At 31.1% G+C, this 22,593-nt stretch overlaps 1 protein-coding gene and 1 long non-coding RNA gene across 2 annotated transcripts in view; one reads left to right on the top strand and one right to left on the bottom strand.

Annotated features, from left to right (window-relative positions):
• The window catches only part of LOC134688437 (2'-5'-oligoadenylate synthase 1A-like), a 49,059-nt gene extending 38,032 nt beyond the window's left edge, over positions 1 to 11,027 (top strand). Inside the window, exons 6-7 of the mRNA XM_063549151.1 lie at positions 7,227 to 7,402; positions 7,941 to 11,027. Coding sequence (XP_063405221.1) covers positions 7,227 to 7,402; positions 7,941 to 8,091 — 327 coding nt within the window. The 3' untranslated portion in view covers positions 8,092 to 11,027. The remainder of the gene's footprint in view (positions 1 to 7,226; positions 7,403 to 7,940) is intronic.
• Positions 938 to 3,525, bottom strand: LOC134686566 (uncharacterized). The gene is made up of 3 exons (XR_010101623.1): positions 3,125 to 3,525; positions 1,912 to 1,979; positions 938 to 1,469 (listed from the first exon to the last, which is right to left on the bottom strand). It is a non-coding gene; the product is annotated as an uncharacterized LOC134686566 (long non-coding RNA).
• Positions 11,028 to 22,593: the final 11,566 nt, after the last annotated feature.

Raw genomic sequence — 22,593 nt, 5'->3', positions numbered from 1 at the left:
TTAAGGTATTATACACAGAAATACAGGTATATATAGGGTGTAAAGTTTTTTTGAAGAAAATATAATAATAATTTTGCAGGGTAAAGAAAAGATGATATTTGAATAAAAATTAATAAATAAAAATTATCTTAACAACTAATTGACCCCCCCCCCCCCCCCCCCCCTGTTCAGATCCCAATTTGTGTATCTGTGGCCCAAATCTGTATAAATTAGAAAAAATCATGAACTTGGACAACTGTTTTAATTATCTATATTTTAGTTATATCAATATAATAAATATCTTTATAATTGCAATGCTAACCATCAATGAGGTGTTTATTTTTAAGGATAAACAGCATAAAACTAGCAGACATCAGTTTAAACCATGTTGAAAAGTTAAAGTTATAATATTTATCATCTTTTTAAGCTTCATATAATTAGATAATTGAATTATTGATAATTGCTCTTCAATAAGCATTATTTGGTACTTTCTTAAAAAGGTGGAGTGAATGTTTTTATAAGGGAATATATGGTCAGTGTCTGACAGAAAACACTACAGGGCAATCTCAAAGTTGTTTCACTTAACCCAAGTAATTTAAAATATATATATTCACTGATTGATTGATTTGAAATTGTGTATTAAATGCAGCCAACATGACTTATTTTACTTCATGTGCTACAAAATGTATGTTTTTCTATGTGTCACAAAACTTAGCATCATAACCAAATAACATAAGATTTTTTTGTTTTAGTTATAAAACATGTTTCACAATCATAAAAATTAGGGACTGGGTGATCCTATTGATGAATCTATTTGCTGATTTGTATGTGAAAAAATTTCACCATTCATAATACTTTTGCTTTTATTTCACATTATTATTAATAAACAATATGAATAATTTTGATTTTAATATTCTATGAAGCGCAGCTAAATATACTTTATCCGCCGAACGAAATCACAATTTGTACACAGTGACACATTTATGAATTAAAAGTTCTGTGAAACATCCTCTCCTCAGTGATGTTAATTAGGACACAATATCACATACTATTTGTATTCCACTTTCTTATAAATTTTTCCTTTAATGACCATGAATTAAACACATGTTCCAGAATCATTGCAGTTAGTTATTCATTCATTTCAACTTATTTCCTTTTGTTGAACCTGCTTTTTCATACAGCAAATTTTTTTCTCACTTATTTTTAATACAGTCAATTAACTTCTAATTTGTATTCCTTTTAGCACAGTTAAAACAGTCTTGGTTCCATTCATTTTGTCACACATATGTATAAGTAAAGAGTCATTTCAGGAAAATTAATTTTCTCTTTATATCTCATGTACAGGAATCTAATATGAAAATAATATCCTTGTTTGTGTTTCATTTGTTGATCTTCCTTAGAATGACAAGTGCAGTCCTTGTGTCTTATTCATTTTATCAAATGTGCTATTGTATTGGAAGTAGCCATTGTTTCTCATTCATCTTAAAATCCTGCACAAAAAAATGATATTATTATACACAGTATATTTAATTTATAAGCCCCATTGCTATACATACTAGTATATGCATAATATCTATTACTTCAATCATTGTGCTTGATGTATTGCTCTAAAAGTGCCCTGTTATTAATATTTGAACATAAAAATCATCTTATTCTTATTCTGTTACAAAAAGAGAACTTCAATATAATCAAATTTTAGTAAGCTTAAAAGCCTAAGCCCTTAGTATCAGCAGTGGTTGGTAAAACCAATAGTAAACTTACATGTTTGTAATAAAATAATTGCCATGTTTGTTTACTTTCTTCACACATAAATATAGATATAGACAGATTAATCTAAACTCATAAGTAATTAATCTTTAAATAGCTTTCATATCACTTCATGTGACTATAAAATTAGTGTCATTAACAATAATATAATAATTGAATGCTTACATGATAATGCAGACTTCCTACATGTCAAGTCACTTGGAAGCAGTAAAAAAACCCAGTGAATACAAATTCTGCAAAAGACAAATATAAAATTGCATAACCAAAACTTTAAAAGCAATAAACACACCAACAGATTTTTTTAAAACATGTAGATATAGGCAATAAAGGAGATATTTAAAAACAAATAATATTGATTGTTGGTTGCTTAACGTCCAGTGGCAAATATTTAAAAAAAAACCTGTAAGGTATTTAATCTGTATGATATTGAAATATTTACATCAATGTAGATTGACAACTTTTAAAGTCACTTATTTGGATTATAACATTTTAATAGTTATCAAGCAAATCCTACAAGTAATAAATAATCTTTAAAATGTCAATTGAATGAAAGTGGTGATCAATTTAAAATTTTCATATCTTTAACTAAAAATTAAATTAGATAATATCTATTAGCTGAGATGAGCCAATTCTCTCATTTTGTAAAATCTCAGTAGCCTGTTAACTGAAATATGACTTAATAGTACCTTTTATTTGTTTGTACATGCATTTATAAATTATTTTGTCTTTGTGTGACTGGTATTTTCTCATAAACTTAGAAATGACAATGAATATATAATACTATTTGTGAAACAAATCCAAGTTTTATATTTAAATACATTCATGCTTGAGTTAAATCACAGTTAAAAACAAATAATTCTGAATTGAAACATGCAATGTCATTTTCTGTTTAACATGTAAAAACACCAACACTGCTCATTTGTGGACTTTGTGTGGGTGGTGTATAAAAGTATCAAAAAAAAGGACTAAGCCTATTAAGGAGAGGTAGACTGGGTATATATGATAATATAGGGGTGCACCCCTTACTACCAAAGTTAAGGAGCTATGTATACATAAATGAATAGTTTTAATTTATTGCATACACTGAACCAAGGGGGAATTAAAGGGGGCCCGGGGAGGTAATTATTATGTAACAGTTGGCATGGGAAAAATCGGAAAAAATCAAGTCTACTATAACTAATATTAAAACAACCTTTCTCCGAGCATTTTTTCCATTTAGCTAACTTTATTGCTTCATTGATTGATTCATAGGTCAACGGTTTTCGTCGTCGGTTATCGAAATAAATGACGAATTATGAATGTTTTGATTCACTTCAACAAATTCAATGAGAAGAAATGGGTACCGATGATAAAGAGTTACAATTTACAACGTATTTACCTCAAAATGTATGCAAAATCCTCCTTTCCATTGTGATTTCCATGTGCCGACTTCTTTGACAAGGTGCTCAACAGCTGATGATAATGAGTGTGACGTGACAAGCTAAACATGGACGTTGACGAATCTTAGTTTTTGGCGATTTTCTTACTCAAAACTGTAAGTGTTCAAGGGAACAACGGTCACGTTTGAAGATATTGTTAATGTCGCAATGATGTTGTCGAAAAACCACAAGTTGATAAATCTTTGATCTCGGTGTAGCCACAAAATCACCACTCCATGGCAAATTCTCCCAACGTCCGATTTAGCCAATCAAAATTCGTATAGTTTCGAAAATGACGTAATAGATGAGATTTCGATGCAATCACCAAAAATCGTCAAAAATGATTTGAAACCGCATTAACCTACCCGCGTTGGGACAGGCGCAAAAATGCGGCGGGGTTAAACATGTTTGTGAGATCTCAACCGTCCCCCTATACCTCTAACCAATGTAGAAAAGTAAACGCATAACAATACGCACATTAAAGTATTATCATGCATACGGATTATATTACCGGGCCAGTATTTCCTATCATAATTTCCTTCATAGAGGGTTGCTTCTCATATGGAAGCTATCAAACCAGGAGTTCCAAATAGTGAGGTTGTAATCATCCGTTCGTTAATTTTATGGACGCCGTCGCGAGTTGGTTGACCGTTATGTAATTTCTGTTTCACAGATGATATCGGATATGTTCCTTATGTCGCAATTACAACCCCGTTCTTTTTCCACGAATATGCTACCGAATTAGATTTTTACCGGATTTGTATTAACATGAACAACACGACAGATGCCATATGTAGAGCAAGATCTGCTTACCCTTCCAGGGCACCTGTGATCACCCCCAGTTTTTGGTGGGGTTTGTGTTGCTTAGTCTTTAGTTTTCTGTTTTGTCTTGTGTACTATTAATTGTCCCTCTTTTACAAACTTGACATAAACCTCCTATGTACTTTTATTCAGTTGGTGATTTAATCGCACATCAATAACCTAAAAATAAAATGTTTTTAATTTTATAATGAAATTGCTTGATAATCTTACCATATGTATAAATAGAGTAAATAAAGGAAATTTGAGATCAAAATAATCTCTAATGGTGTAATACCCCCCATCACACTATGACCATGATTTCGTGATGACTGCATAGGTTATAAAAAGTTTATTGAACATCGTTGTAAGATCTTGGAGGTCGTCGTAAATTCGTACAATGGAAGTGATTTTAATAGGCTAAAAGTGTTCGTATTGCAATCATGGTCAAAACTAATAATACTTGAAACGTAGAAATGTTTATCGGAATTGATGTTGATGCATATATTTGAAACGTGGTGCATTTTGGAAGCCATTGAAAAAGATATCGTTGCGACCGGACTACGATTTCCCTGCGACTATCCCAATTTCACAACATCTTTATAACATGTCTACGTCGAAATTAAATTTGTATGATTATACTACGACGAGAAAGACAATTAGTACGTTGCTACTATGAGCTTCTTACTACAATACGACTACGTCCAAACCACGATAATAAGTCTAAAAAGTATGTATTATGAAAAATTACAAGAATAACATATTACAAAGCTACATGAACTTTAAATATGGGATTGGAAACAATTTTGGAAAAGTTTATATAAATCCGTTTCCAAAAAAAACCAATTAAACATCTATTTAAAACACAATATTACGTGCCAACGGTATATACAGTTTAATGTAGCATATGATAAATTGAATAAATGCGGACACACACACAAAATGCGACCAACAAATTAAATAAATTTAAAAAAAAAAAGAAAATGTGAAACAAACAAAAGTTATATAATCGTCATTTACGCCGGACAGTCCTCTCGATTTTTTATCGTTTTTATATGTATGGATACATTTTATGTTTATTACGCCGAGACTGGGGAGTTTCCAAACTGTGTCATCGCACAGCAACTGTCTCGATGTTATCTAAGTACTACCTAACAATTCTTGCTGCTTCTAGTTGTAAGTTTTCCAGAGATGTTTTTAAATAATGATGTGTGTTATCCAAGACAATTTCGCCATATTCTAAGACTGGGCGTATAAAAATTAAAAAAGTAGTTTCTAAATTATTTTTGTTTTAACGTTAGCTATGGGAATAATGCTAATCTTTGTATAGCTTTATCAAGAATCAACTGTACAGGATCATTCCAGGTTACATCTTCATTTATAATAACACATAGTAAATTCTTTTTTCAACTTCTTTTATGATATTAATATTCATATACACTGGTAGGTTGATAATTTTCATTTGGCTTTTTGAAAAATGGTTATTATTGCTGTTTTGTTTGGGTTGAAATTGATAAGCCATTGCTTAGACCAATTATGTATCTTTTCCGTCTTTATTTAGCTTTTATGCCGCTTCACATTCGTTATCAAACACTAAATAAATTGAAGTTTCGTCACCAAAATGTTTAATATTACATTATATATCATTAACTATGTCATTAATATAAATGAGAAATAAAATAGGACCTAATATAGACCCTTGGGATATCCCAGCTGAGACATGTTCAATGGTGGACGTTTCTCCGCCAATGACAACCTGTTGCCTTCTTGAGTTTAAATACATTCAAACCAATGTAGCAATTTTCCATGAATTCCATTTTTTAAGCTTATAAATTAAGCCTTTATGCCAATCTCGGTCAAAAGCTCTACTTATGTCGCAGAAAATCACCCTTATTTTTTCCCTGATGCTTAACCAAAATCTTTATTATACATAGCAGTTGGTTTACTGTCGAATCCCAAGCGATAAAACCAGACTTTAATTTTGTTAAAAAAGAATTAGTTATAATGATAAAAGAATTTGTTATAATAATAAAAGAATTTGTTATAATAACAAAAGAATTTGTTATAATAATAAAAGTTAAAAAGGTATTTAAAAAAGCAGCTTTCCATATTCTTACCCACCTTTTTTTATAGACCGGGATAACATTTGCTAGTTTCCACACATCAGGAAATTTCACTGTAAGAAGGGATATATTTCAAAATTTAGTAAACGGATACTTCACGACAGTTGCTGCCGACCTCAGAAGTCTTGGACTGATTAAATCAGGCCCTGTAGCTTTTGAAATATCAAGATTTAAAAGCACATCTTCAATATCCTGCTCACTTATAATCAGTTCCTCTAGTTTTTTTTTAATTTCATCATATTCTATTATTGGCAATCCAGTACTTCGATATCAACAGAAGACTGTGCGCAGAAATAATCGTTAACATAATTAGCTTTGTAAATATTGGTTATTGAAAATTAAAGTAGGACAGAATGATCTTTTATTTGGTAGTCCAATCAAATTGTTAATGGTTTTCAACCATTCTGTTGTGCTTATTTTGTGTATACTATCAATTTTCTCTTCCCAGAATGAGTTTTTACTTGATCAAACGAAGCTTAGGCATTTATTTTTTATTTGTCAATAATTTCTCCAATGAATTTCATTGTTTGTTAATTTTGCTTTTTTATGTAATCTCTCATGCGTTCGAATCAATTTTCTTATATTCGAATTCATCCGCGGTGGTTCATGTTTCCTAGCCTAAACCAGTTTGTGTGGGATTGTTTTTTCTGACACTATTACTTTTTTCCGCAATATTAACTGCAGCGGTATTTATGTTTTGATTATCCATTAGAGTTTCCCAGTTTGTTTTAAGGAGTTAGTTTTTCAACAAATCATAATCTCCTAAGTGCTAATGGTAATTCTTTTTCAAGGATTTCATTAATTGTTTTTCGATGTTTATAACTGCACTCATAGGACATCTTGTTTTTCAAGGATGTTTTCACAAACTTCTGAGTAGAATTGTATATTCTGATCATTAACCATAATTATATCTAGTAATGAACCCTCTTCTGTTGATATAAAAAGCGGAAGCAAAAACTTCTACCCGTATTACATTCAGAGAGATGAGCAATCGAAGATCGCAGTAAAAACGTTGTGAATTCGTGGTTTGATTGTGGTAGGCTCGTATTAAGATCGTACAGATATTTTGCAACTTTCTGATTTTGTCCTTGAAATTGAAACATTTAAAATAAACTTACCTCTTTTAATATTTCATCTCTAGAATCCACCATCCTCTTATAGCTTTGAATTGCTTCTAATTGATTTATGGCAACAAGACGGGGAACCAGAAAGCTTCACTATTGAAAATGGACTACGTCGAGTTATGGAACAATTGGCGGATTATAAATCTATCAAAGTAGAATTTTTCGAGTACTATTATGAATGCATGAAACAAAGGCAAGTATATCACATAGCAAATATTAACGAATAACCGGTAATCATAAAATGCTGTCTTCAGGAGGCTCGAGGTACAAAAATTTCATAAAAGATTTAAACAATCTTTTTTTTTCATTACAAACTTTATTTATTACACTATAAGTTGTTAATTAATGATATTGTAAAAAAAATCTACAACACATATGAATTCGTGTTGGTGCAAGATGATTTTTTCAATGTTTATATCATTAAAAAAAGAAGAAGCTCCAAATGATCTCCTTGGGTGCAAACATGCTAATCTTTTTTTTTTTGTTGTAATTGAAATATTTTGTTTTTAACTCATCGGCGATCTATTTTTTATTGATTAATAAACTTTAAGCAATTTCTGTGATTTTGTTTTAAATTTGTTTCGATATTAACTTTATTTCAACAGAAAAAATAACATGAACACAAATGCTAGCTTCTATTTTGTCTATGATACAAAAATTATTAGATGTAGTGTTTTTATATTTGATTTCTAAAGCATGATTTTTCTGATGTCAGTTTATGATATTTTTAGGCATACTAAACCCTACATAATAGATCCTGTGAACCCTTACTCAAATGTACTTGATGAAACTCATTCTGATTGGAGTGTTGTGGCGAGTCATGCCAAGAAGTACCTTGAAAAGGCACACATGAAAGTTGCTAAAAGTGGATTTTGCAGCTAATAATGAACTCAGAATGTGAACAAGTACTACAGTTTCTCGAATTATAGTTTTGTTGTAGTATGAGCATCACTTAAAATACACTAACGAAAGGGTCGATGAAGGGACAGATAAGACACTTTAACTTGACAACATTAAAACATTGGTTAGTGTATCTATACTATTGAAATTGTAGGATTGTAAGAATAATGATATCCTTGATCTAGGCAATTCAATTTTTAAAACCAAGATTCGAGTTAGAACGGAGAGACACTTTTGTTAGCTTAAAGGTTCATTTCAAACGTGTTTTATGTACGTCATCAAACTCAAAGGGTCCAACATTTAAGTGTATTGCTTAAGTGGTTATGGGTATATAATAGAGTAACAGGGGAGGTAGAAATCTATAAAATTTTAACACAAGGTTTATGACCACAAAAGAAAGGTTGGGATTGATTTTGGGAGTTTTAGTCCCAACATTTTAGGAATTATGGGCCAAAAAGGGCCCAAATATGCATTTTCTTGGTTTTCGCACTATAACTTTAGTTTAAGTTAAAAGAAATCTATGAAATTTTGACACAAGGTTTATGACCACAAAAGAAAGGTTGGGATTGATTTTGGGAGTTTTGGTTCCAACAGTTTAGGAATTAGGGGCCAAAAAAGGGACCCAAATAAGCATTTTTCTTGGTTTTTGCACCATAACTTTAGTATAAGTAAATAGAAATCTATGAAATTTAAACACAAGGTTTATGACCATAAAAGGAAGGTTGGTATTGATTTTAGGAGTTTTGATCCCAACAGTTTAGGAATAAGGGACCCAAAGGGTTCAAAATTAAACTTACTTTTTGATTTTATAAAAAATTGAATAATTGGGGTTTTTTGATATGCCGAATCTTACTGTGTATGTAGATTCTTAATTTTTGGTTCTGTTTTCAAATTGGTCTACATTAAGGTCCAAAGGGTCCAAAATTAAACTTAGTTTGATTTTGACAAAAATTGAATCGGTTGGGTTCTTTGATATGCTGAATCTAAAATTGTACTTAGATTTTTTATTATTGGCCCAGTTTTCAAGTTAGTCCAAATCGGGGTCCAAAATTAAACTTTCTTTGATTTCATCAAAAATTGAATAAATGGGTTCTTTGATATGTCAAATCTAACTGTGTATGTAGATTCTTCATTTTTGGTCCTGTTTTTAAATTGGTCTACATTAAAGTCCAAAGGGTCCAAATTTAAACTTAGTTTGATTTTAACAAAAATTGAATTCTTTGGGTTCTTTGATATGCTGAATCCAAACATGTACTTAGATTTTTGATTATGGGCCCAGTTTTCAAGTTAGTCCAAATCAGGATCTAAAATTATAATATTATGTATTGTGCAATAGCAAGAAATTTTCAATTGCACAGTACTCAGCAATTACAAGAAATCTTCAATTGCACAGTATTGTGCAATAGCAAGAAATTTTCAATTGTACAGTATTGCGCAATACCAAGAAATCTTCAATTGCACAGTATTGTGCAATAGCAAGTAATTTCAATTGCACAGTATTGCACAATAGCAAGAAATATCTAATTTCACAATATTGTGCAATAGCAAGAAATTTCAATTGGAGTTATCTTTCTTTGTCCAGAATAGTAGTTGAATCAACTTAAATCAATGTTTTATACAATATACAATGTATATTCACTTTTACTACCAACTGATAAATTAAAACAATCTTTACCATTCAGTGATAACAAGCACTTTTTTTACATTTTGATATTTTATGATGTATTTAAATGAGTGATTATTGTTGCAAACTCCATTAGAAATTTGAATTGAGATCGGTTTTGGAATAAAGGATAGGGGATGTGAAATTGGGGAGGAGGGGGTTCAGTTTTTCTCATTTGAAATTTCATAAATAAAAAGAAAATTTTTCAAACATTTTTTTGAGAGGATTAATATTCAACAGCATAGTGAATTGGTCCTCAAAGGCAAAACAAAAAAAATTAGTTCATTAGACCACATTCATTCTGTGTCAGAAACCTATGCTGTGTCAACTATTTAATCACAATCCAATTTAGAGCTGAATCCAGCTTGAATGTTGTGTCCATACTTGCCCCAACCGTTCAGGGTTCAACCTCTACGGTCGTATAAAGCTGCACCCTGCGGAGCATCTGGCTCGTGATCGCAACTGCGACACATCGGGAAAAGATGCATTTTAGAGTGGTTTTGGTCATTTGCTTGAAAATTAGTACATGGACCTCTGTTTTTAAAAATGACACTTGACTTTAAACTGTAATGAAGATTATTTATTTTTTTACGAAGAAATCACTGATAATTTTCTTATAATAAGATGACCATACACCAAGAAATGCCGATTTTGTTTTCAAATATTTCTCCGACTGTCAGTTTTGATACATGGGATCGTTGATAACATGAACCCAACCAGGGACAATTTAAAGCAAAGTATCGTAAGGCGTGTTCTTGAAAAAATGTTATGATAAAATGTAGAACCATGCCTTTGAAGTGTATAATACTGCACATCAAAGCTTTTTAAGAAAGTTATATTCAGTATGGTATCGTGACAATTTTAGTTGTATTTACAATCTATTTGAAGCATCTTTTCGTCTTTTACATTGTATAATGTATATTATTGTCTTTGATAAATAACCCAATGACAATTATAGTATTAATAATAATATTATACAATAAAAAAACAAATATAATATACAAAGTTGTTCTGAGATAACGACCAATATATTCCAACTGTCGTAAATACAATATCGTCTCCATTTTCCAGAATGTTAGCTACCAAATTAGACTAATCACCGGGGTTTCACTTATTTGAGCACCACGACGGGTTTTACGCATAGAACATGATCTACTTACCCTTCCAGGGCACCTAAATTCACTCCCAGTGTTGTTGATGTTACCGTTGATAAGTCTTGTTTTATATATGTTTTGTTTACTGTAGTTTTTTTCTTTTCTTCTAGCCATATGGTTGTCTATCTTTGACTTACTGGTTTGGATGTCTTTTTTTTTTAACAAAAAATGAAACCATTTTCCTTCTTTCGTATCGAAATGATTCGTGATAATACAACTGTTACTAGAAACGGTCAAATTCTGTCCAGTTCTGGTCTGGTCATCAATTATTTGTATTCCAAATCCTAACGTGTACGGTAATATTGTACTAAAAGCGCGGAAACAAACTTATCAATAAAGGTTATCTTACCAATGATATAATTAGATCTTAAAATTATATTCTTTTCAAACGATATATAATCACACTCACGTTATTTTTTTTATATAGTTTTACTCCTAACTATCCTACTGCCTGTCGATAATTTTATTTTTTGCATTGCACAAGGCATGTTACATTGTCTATCTATGACGTTTAAATACTAAAAAAAAATACTAAATCCTTATGATACGTTCTTGTAGATTTTTGTCTCTCATGTACAATTTTTTATTAAAAAAATATGGAGTATTAATTTTTTTTGGCTTTCAACTAGCTTTTAGTAATCCTCTCAAATCGTACTTTTGTTTTAAATTGACGAGTTGATAAAATGTATAGTGTTTACCTATTTAAAGTTATATCTCGTCTCTTTATTTTTAATATTTACCAGCTTTGATAATTGTTTAGTATGACTTTGAATTTGCACTCCATTTCACGAACTATGAACAACAAAATAATTTCTTTGTTAAACATATTTCCGTTCTCCATTACTGTACAAAAATTGGTATCATTTACTTGTGTCAATATTCTATTTAGCGGCATATTGTTCAAGGTTATTGTTTGTCTTTTTGAAATTTCATCTCATCCCTTATTTCAATTTTCGTGTATTCACATTTTGTGTCATAGATTATATTCGTTCAGTGAACATTCACATCTTTGTGTTAATATATATTTGATTGAGTTGAGCCATTTCATTGATATTTTATAGTGTAGGTTTCTATGTTGTAATAAAACACTATTGTTTAAGGTAGGTGTGAAGGTTGGTACTTATAAAACTGTTTTAATTTGATGCATTTGTTTCCACCTTTGCTCAGTCAGGAATTTGATGCTGAGTTGTTGTGACGTTTGTTGATGTGGTTTATAAGTGTTTCTCGTTTGTTACATAGATAAGTCCGTTGTGTTTCTAGTTTGAATGGTTTTACACCAGTCATTTTAAGGCCATTTATGCCTTGCTGTTTGTTGTAAGCCCAGGCTCTGTGTTGAAGGCAGTACTGTTATCTATAATGGTTAACTTTTACAAATTGTGGCTTGGATGGAGAGTTGTCTCATTTGCACTCATACAACGTTTTCTTATATCTATTAACTCGTCAAATAGATACAAATAAAAATACATCCAACAACGGCAGTACGCATCGCTCTGTCATTATAATAAACTACATGTTATTGTACATGTTATGCACATACCCCAATCATTGTTGATTGTTAACAGAGGTAAAAATCGATAAATTTTAGCTTCAAAACACGACAAATAATGAGCTGCTATAATTTGTCATCAAAACAGACTGAGTGAAATCTTTAACTGACGACTATTCGGTATGTGTACGTTCAAAATGATAAAATCGTGCATATAGGACTAACTTTGTGATATGCATTGGTTCCAGAATTGGATTAATGTTATTTTTCAATAGTCACTCGTTTCATACTTTATATACTTAACATTCTATTTACACATTAACGAACTTTCATAACATTTTAAATACGTAATGAAAAAAATAAAAGTATAAATGGAACAAAGTCGTAGTTTATATTAATTGTATGTTGTTTTCCAAACAACAAATGGCATACATGTATGTACAATACGTATGTCAAGATTCTTATTGAAAGTATCTACATTTCAAATATTACAATTCTATCATAACATGACTTGTTCATTACACAATGTGCATTCATATGTCTGACATAACATTTCTGTATGTAAGTGATATATATATATAATGGTGCTGCTGTGTCAACAGGTGACTGACAAATACGGATTAGAGGTACTGTTGTTATCATACTGAAAGATAAAACAAAGGTCATTTAATTTTAGAAAATTCAAAATTGTAAATACGTTTTCTTGTACTTTACACGTAACCCATCTTCATGATCGTGATTTTCAGAAAACAAACATTTATATCAACAAAAAAAGACAATTCAGTTAAATGCGAGCTCTTTTTCTTAACCACATAAAGATATAAGAAGATGTGGTATGATTTCAAATGAGACCACTCTTATCGACCTTTGAAAATGAGCAAAGTCCATATCGTTATGAAAACTATAAAAGACTTTAAAATGACAACTGTAAAACAATTACAGAAAAAAAGTTAACGGCCTAGTTTATGAACATAAAAAAATGGACGAAAAACAGATATGTAACACATTAACCGAAAACCACTGATTAACTCGCTCCTGGCTTGGGACAGGCACATACAGAATGTGTCGAGGTTAAACTAATAAGATACCGCGAAACCTCCCCTAACCTAAGACTTAAGACTGTGGTATAACAGCACAAAGCAAGAATACATCCTATAAACCAAAATAAACAACCATCTCATCTTAAAGCTAAAATAATAATGAATTTTCCATATTGTGTATTAGGTTTGTATGTCACTACACTTTATTTATGTAGATTTGTATACACAAACCCTTTATGGATAAGAATGTTTTTTTAATCGAATTAATAAATTCATATACGTTTAATATACCTGTTCAATACTGGTTAATGTCTCTTTGATTGTTGTAAAATTTGACCTGGACCTAGAATCATCCGCCCAACAATTGGTCATAAGCTGATATCTGAAAATTGAGCGTATTTGAATTAGATGGCGTAAAAATGTTTCATCTTTTTTATATTTTAAGCATGACAAACTCAAGATGATATTACGTTCCTTTATATGATCATTTGGTAGTCTATGTAATGAATAATGTAAATAGTATGTCTCTCAACATAGCTGCATCCATTACAAGCCCCATTGAGACGTAACTGAGGAAGAATTGAATTATTGTTTGCGTACGTTCTGGTAATTTTATCAGAATCTATAGAGAGTCTATTTTCTAGTCATACTTAAAAGTTATCAAGTGATCGTCAATTTCGTCTTGTTCTGTCGTTGGTCGTAAAAATTGTACATCCCTAATCAAGCAATGTTATTGGGAATAATAACAAAAAGATATAGATGGGAATTAAACATTTATGTCTGGTCAATACAAAATTAAATTAAATGAAAGTCACCTTATTCAGTATATTAATACGATTATTGACAATCCTTAGATATAAAAGATGTGGAACTATCCATCCAAGTCAAAATTTATAAAAGTAAACCATTATGGATCAATGTACGGTCTTCAACTTGTTAAGCAAAGAGTATTATTTTTTCAAGACCAACTTCCTTCACGCATACCATTTTGTGTCTGACAACCATAATTTCGCCAAATTGTTTAAAAAAATATTTTTATTTAGGTAATATTACAATGTAATCTTTTATTTATTTTTGTTCATTCCAAATTATGATAAATTTACTATCAAACTCTAGTTGAAAAACATATTCTGAAATAAATTATACCAGTGAAAAAAAATGTTGGTTTCGGCAGTCGTTCACCATGTTTCACAAACTGCATCACTTCTTCGCTTGACTTTCCAGGATAAGGAACATATCCTAATTGATGCCGGTTGCATTTATCCGGTTGAAATTGAAATAAAATAATTGAAAGGAGACGGTTAGGTTCATATCTTGTTAGATATCAAGAAATAGATAGTTGAAACAAAACTGCTGATTTTGATTTTCCTATTGTAACCTTTCCATTCATATGTAGGAAGCCTCAAAGCAGTACGTGTATATGGTGTATAACTGTTCCAGCTAATTCGATTTTCACAGTTTACGACTTCTATAACAGTGATTTGCCTCAAGTTTTTTTACACAACGCTTCTTTGTTCTGAAGTTGAAGCCATACAAGTGAAATAGAATATAGCCAGACTGCAATCTTTAAACCTTTTTCTTATATTACCTCCAAAACCAATACTTACCTAACATCTGTCTTTGATGTAAAACCTCCGTCGATGAAAGCCTCTGGAGACATCCATTTAACAGGAACTAATGCAGTACCTTTCTTCGTGTAGAAATTTGTTCTGAAATAACCGATGGTTTCTAAGTTCAGCTAAATAATCGGAATGTGTGGTCGTTGATTGTTTTTTTCTGAATGTGTATTCAGTAAATGCTTATCCATATTGACAGATACAGGTTTCTTGGAAATGTGACGTAATTTTTTTAATTGTTGTAAGACAATACAAGGGTCAAATAGTCAATTGACCAATAGAAAACAGACACATTTCATTTAAATAATAATGAAAGTAAATTTAAACAGTGCAAAATCGATTATGAGAATTGCAATTTGTATAAAACACACCTTTGATAATTTATTTAGTATGAAGCCGATGTAGAAGTATAAGATACGTTTTGTTAATATTGACAGTGAATGGCTTCATGGGATATTTTGAAGTAGAAAGAAAAGCATCGCCAGTAAAACTGCATTTTAGACCGTCCTACCGTCTATTGACTCTTCAAATACAGTGCTGTTATTCCTTCATGCTTTCACAATTACCCATTGACAAATGTTCGATCAATGTCAATGTTTTTTTTAGGTTTTTAATAATAATAATAATCTACCTTCCAGTTAATCGGTTCATCCCAAAATCGCCGACTTTTACTTTTTCCTGGAACCTTTCTCTGACAAAAGACAATTTCTCGTTGCAAGGTCTCTGTAATTAAAATGCATTTAGAATATACATACGCATAAACTGAAATATTATCATTAAAATATCGGTTGTCACTATAAAACAAGCAATATGTTCATAGAGTGATTATTATTTTATTCTATCGATTGAGTTGTACAGTATAACATTCAGGATGGAATTCCATCTTGTACGGTAAACCGTAGACGGTTGTTGGTTGTTTCTAGTTTTACTGTTCTGGTCACTGTCAATCACCCGTAAAGCTTTTGAATCTTCCTGATGAAGAAATGATAAAAGTGTACATGACGACAGTATTAGAGAAACACGTGACCAAAGTACCAGATGAAGGTATTCAAGTTGCCGCAATCACCTGGTTCAGGTACTCACGATACACTTGCCGTGAGGCCTTGTTGTAAATATTCAAGATACATGTGCCAAGAGTTTCTAATGTAGGTATTCAATAAATTTATCATAGATACCGGTATAGAAATTTTGGGTATGAGCCTGACGCGGGTTTCGTCTACAAAAGACTCATCGCTCGAATAAAAAAAACGTTCAAAAAGCCAAATAAAGTACAAAGTTTAAGATCATTTGGGACCAAATATTCCTAAGCTTTTTTTCAAATGCAGCTAAAGTAATCTAATCCTGGGGTAGAAATCCCTACATTTTCAAAAACAAATGATTAGAATTAATTCATTATCATTAATATATCAATAGTAATACTTCATATAAAGAAAATGTGGTATGATTGCCACAAATGACCAACATGACACAGACATTAACAACTATAGGTCACCGTACGGCCTTCAACACTGAGAAAAACCCATACCGCAACACAGAAGAGCTGACTAATGGGTTGGTGATACCTTCGGGGGAAAACAATTCCATCATCAGTGGCAAGATACACTCGCGAAAGTGTAGGATTTTAAAATAAACGTGCAAAGAGTTTCAGCGATATCACAGTTGTTATCTATTCGTTTAATTTGTTTGAGCTTTTGATTTTGTCATTTGATAAGGGACTTTCCGTTTTGAATTTCCTCAGTATGTCTGTGGATTATTTTTATTGCCTCATCAAATGAAATCAATTTGTATCGATTTGAAGTAATGTTTTGCAAAAAACAAATTTATATGATTAATAAACTGATGTCACAAAGATGTTTGCTTTCAAATGTATCAATTATAATAAAATACAAATGTTCATATTAAAATGGCAATACTTTTATAAATTAACTGTTTACAAAATTTTGATTTTTTTGAAATACTAAGGCTTTTCTTACTTATGCATAAATTACCTAAGTTAGCTGTATTTGGCAACACTTTTAGGGATTTTGAATCTCAATGCTCTTCAACTTCGTACTATATTTGGCGGTTGTTTTTTGGTTTTTTTTTTTATTCGAGCATCACTGATGAGTCTTTTGTAGACGAAACGCGCGTCTTGTAAATATATAAAATTTAGTCCTGGTATCTATGATGAGTTTATTTTACAGCAAACAATGCAAAAACATCCAGTCAATAGATATATATGGGAAATTTCTTTCATTGGATATCGTTTTAACACCTCCAAATTTTTGTTTCGATCAAATGTAGGTTGGATTCAGTCGCACATACACGACGGGTGCCGCATGTGGAGCAGGATCTGCTTACTCTTCCGGAGCACCTGAGATCACCCCTAGTTTTTGGTGGGGTTCGTGTTGTTTATTCTTTAGTTTTCTATGTTGTGTCATGTGTACTATTGTTTTTCTGTTTGTCTTTTTCATTTTTAGCCATGGCGTTGTCAGTTTGTTTTAGATTTACGAGTTTGACTGTCCCTTTGGTGTCTTTCGTCCCTCTTTCATAAGTAGGACCCACCGACTGCCTAAGAGGGACCCCTATAGTCATTCATAATTGATTCCCTATATAATTAACATGTTATACCTTCAGAAAGGGAGGGGACTTCCACCTTGTCCCCCTCTAAATCTGCCTCTGGGCATGGTGTCTTACCGTAAGCTGTATGTTAACGAAATTTGCTTAAGTGTGCCGAATGGGATGGGTTTAACTCAGTTATACTTTTTTGTTAATACTAGTTTTACTTTTTTGTGTAGTTCATTAAAATTGCCACTGGAAAAATATTAAGCCCGTCCTTGTTCTTATTTGTTAGATGATATTTTTCAGGAGTAAGACTCTTCAAATACAATCATCTATGAATACATCCGTGTTCCTCTAAATATTGACATCCATTGGCAACATTTATACAAAGAAGAATGAGCTCCTGTGTAGCTATGTCCTATGATTAAAAACAGACTCGTGTTACATTTTATAAAACAAAAACTGTTGTTTGTTAAGTTTTTTGAGTTTAAATAATGGCATATTTTAAAATAGATATATACTCATATTACTACAAATGTTAACAAAAACCTACAATGCTCATGTAACGGAGTAGGAATATATCTCTACCAACTAAGAATGAATAGTTTCCATAAAATACATAATTAATTATTTTACGAAATTACCTGATGCTCATCAAATTTAATGCTAATACCAGTCAACATATGTGCTTAGCTTTTTAACGCGTTCATTTTATAATATAAATTGAACTTTTAATATGATTACTTTAATTTCTATTGTAAACCACCTTTCAAGTGTATCGTTACAGCATTAAAAATGATAAAAATTGATTCTAGCATCTCATTAAAATGTTATTTGACATCTCTTTTCCATATATTTTAAACGTTGCTTGCTGATATGAAAACATCTATTTCAATCCGCATGTACTTGAATGCGTATACATATCTATAAATATGATATGTAATAGCAAATGAACTACAAATCTCACTTGACTTTTTGTTTTTGTGTCCAAGTTTATGTATTTTGTGTCAACATGGCGCCTTAGTTACTGAAATCTGTACTCTATTTATTAGACATAACTTATGTAAGATTATATCGGGTTTTTTTTACTTACTTTTAAATTAGTTCGCAAACATCTAAGGTATGAACGTAAATCACCACCGTCCATCAGTTCGGTAACCAGTTTTCTCTAATTCTATGGAAATTTATCCCTTTCCGAACCCATTGTATAAAAAAATTTAATCAACGTGTGGTTGCTGGTGATCTCAAATGATCATTGGATGATTTTAAGGGTTATGACCTTTTTAGCTAACTGGCTGAATCAAAATTTGATAACAGGTGTTAATGAAATTGACAACTTCGTGCAATGTGAAAGGCACTCGAAGGGGATTTTCGTTTAACAAAAAAAGAAAATGTCTTTTAAATCATTAGAGAAACAGATTCTTACATATTTACTCGTGGATTATCAGATTTATCCAATCTCGATAGTTAAATTATAAATTTTAAAGTCCTCGCCGAGCGGTTAAAATTGATAATTTAACTATCTCGATTGGATAAATCCGATAATCCACTGGAATCAATGTAAGAATCTATATATATATCGAAATCCCGATAAATTTTAATTGGGAAACATGTGTATTGTTACAGACAACATATATCGGCATTCCAACGTGCTCTTCTTATGGCTAACTTGTTGCTTTATTCATATGAAACAAACTCCATATCAAACATATTTGTAACGTCTGAAGCATGTGTTTTTCCAATTATCGTATCTACAAAATGAATAAATCGTATAATGAGACTTTTTACCAAATGGGTACTTACATTTGTCTATAACTGCTTACATCCACTTTATCTGAACTTCGCTAGATTGTTGTCTCATTTGCAATTATACCTTATCTCTTTATATTGGATAAGCTTGAACTAAGCAAGTGATGTACCATCTGACACCCTCCTGGAACACTTAAGATAACTTCTATTTTCTTGTCGGGTTAATTGGTGTTGTTTAGTCGTTGTTGTCTACATGTGTTTAATACGTGTTGAATGTTTTATCATAGTGTTGTCAGTTTATCGTTTATTTATGTTGATTTGTCCGTCATTATTTGTATCTTCTTCCTTTTGTTAACGGTAACAGACATATGGAAACGGTCATTGCTATTAAAAGTCACTGACAAGTTTGAAATGACGTGCACATATCGTATTTTTAACTTACTAAATAATACTAATCGTTTTACTTTCATTTAATAAAATTGAGAATGGAAATGGGGAATGTGTCAAAGAGACAACAACCCGACCATAGAAAAAAACAACAGCAGAAGGTCACGAACAGGTCTTCAATGAAGTGAGTAATTCCCGCATCCGGAATCGACCTTCAGCTTGCTCCTAAACAAATATATACTAGTTCAGTGATGATGAACGTCATACTAATTTCCAAAGGCCAGAGGCTCCTGACTTGATACAGGCGCAAAAAATGCGCAAAAAATGCGGCGGGGTTTAACAGGTTTATGTATAAAGGCATTCCTCCATTAAAGATATATACATATCACAGGTTTATCTCGCTTTTACCATCCAGCTTTAAACATCGAATATAAACATGATAAAATACGGAAAATTCTAACTGCACTTCTGTTCTTTTTTATTTTATCCCATGCAATTTATAATCTCCCTGTTTAGGGTCAGTATCATTAAAACTGTTTTCCTAATTCATTTTCTACAATAAAATCTTTTGTATTTACACAAAGTTGGTATTATATAATTTGATATCAATTCTAAACAAACACATCATAGATACGAGGACTAAATTTAGTGTACGCCATACACGCGTTTCGTCTACAAAAGCATCACCAGTGACGCTCGAATCCAAAAAATTAAAAAAAAAGCCAAATAAAGTACGAAGTTGAAGTTCTTTGAGTACCAAAATTCCTAAATGTTTTGACCAGACACAAGTTTTTTTCGTTTCCTTATTCGTTTTCTTTTTCCTTTTTCGATTATCATTTCCTTATTCGGTTATTTTTTCCTTATTCGATTTTCATTTCCTTATTCGGTTTCTATTTCCTTATTCAGTTTCTATTTCCTTATTGGATTTTTGTTTCCTTATTTGATTTTCATTTTCTAATTCGGTTTCTTTTTCCTTTTTCAATATTCATTTCCTTTTTCGGTTTCTATTTCCTTATTCGGTTTCTATTTCCTTATTTGATTTTCATTTCCTTATTCGGTTTCTTTTTCCTTTTCCAATATTCATAAGGAAATGGAAATTGAATAAGGAAAGGAAAATCCAATGGTCGCAGATTTACCAATGAAAGTAATTTCCTCAACTCATTTCGAATGAATTATATACAGTGTTATTTTCAATAACGAATATTGGATTACTAATCTGCTGACTGTAAGTTTCTGAGGATATCATCAACTCAATAGAAATACCTTGGAACTGACATCTTGTGTAATGAGTTGTCTTGAATTCTGCATTGTTATACAAATATGTCATTGCGAAACTAAGGTTCTTACTCCTTTATGCAAGTTTTATCTAAGATGAGTTTAACTTCGTTGATCATATAGCTTATCATTCGTATAGATCTACTACATCTCTTTCTTTTAAATGGGAAACATAGAAATATTACCAGTTGAAACATATCTATTTTTGATAATATTCTTACCAATATTCACCACTATTAGTTCACTTAAAAGATTATTATTTATATTTATTGAACGGTTCGGTTTATGGTATAGCATATTCATTGTAAAAAGTAAAACAATGACCAAACTTCATTATGTTGTGCATGTGAAATATCAAATGTTAGTTGTGAAACAGTCTAACTACAATACTTTGCACAATGACAGTAAGTTACGAACAAAACAGTATTATTCCAACATATAGCGATTTATGTTCATCGTGCCAATGATATAGTTGGATTTTTAAAAAGCATTATTATTCATTGCTTGGAACAAATTTGCAATGAAAAGATTGGCAAATTGGACTTTGTGATTTTACTGTTTTCGGTTACGTAATGAAAAAAGAAACCATGAATAAAACATGTCGCAATGTCTCATACTGATAATGTATTTCAAATAGATTCCAATTTGAAAAAAAATAAATGTTCTAATTAAACAACTGGTTTTACACGTGAAAAACTTATTATAATTGATATGGTAATATTTATAAATTAACGTTTTTTTACTACTTTCATTATTTTAATAAATACTGAACATGTTTCTACCAGGACTGTGACTGTATTTTGCAAATGGTTCTTAACTTTGTACCTTGTTCGGCCTTTTAATTTTTCTACTCAAAGCTCTTCCGTAAACGTGTTATATTATGTTGATATAAAATATCTTCCTGGTTGTATTTACAAAAGTTATCACACCAACCATAACTGTTTTTAAAAGTGTGCTTTAACCTTTTCGCAGGTATGTCTGAATCAAAACTTATGATAGTTTGACAAAAATTAAGATTCTATAAATGTATCATTTTGTGATCTTCTCATTGTTAACGGTGACGAGTCCTGTTATAAATCATCACATTTAACTAGGGTTATATGACATGAGAATTGCTGGCGCTTTAACCTTTAAAATTGGCATATAGTTTTACTACTAATATGGATAGTGTTGGTATATGCTGGCAAACATATTTTCTACACAAATCATCTTAAGATACATGTTTCATCTTTCTTATTTTGTATTACTGATTGTAAGTGGCTGTTTAGTTTTTAAATAAAACAAGAGAAAGTTGGGCACTCTTATTTAAAGCCAACCATACATTTGAATAAGCGACAATAATATTGCTTTTATATATTGTGAATACTTTATACACTCTACGTACGGATCAAACCTTAAACATTATAATTACAATCTCAAAGCATTAACAATCTTATACTTATTGAAATATACAATGCACGCTAGCTTGTTGGTTTTATTGACTTAAGATTTGTTGAACGTAGATATTTGAATCAAAAAAATATGTATTGTTGATACTGAAAAAAAATTATTTCAACTATTCATGTAAAAAAAC

This window comes from Mytilus trossulus, chromosome 10 (genome assembly GCF_036588685.1).
Source record: "Mytilus trossulus isolate FHL-02 chromosome 10, PNRI_Mtr1.1.1.hap1, whole genome shotgun sequence".
In the NCBI taxonomy this organism is placed as follows: domain Eukaryota; kingdom Metazoa; phylum Mollusca; class Bivalvia; order Mytilida; family Mytilidae; genus Mytilus; species Mytilus trossulus.
Note: the sequence above shows the minus strand (reverse complement) of the source record. Positions and strands in the feature narration are given on the sequence as shown.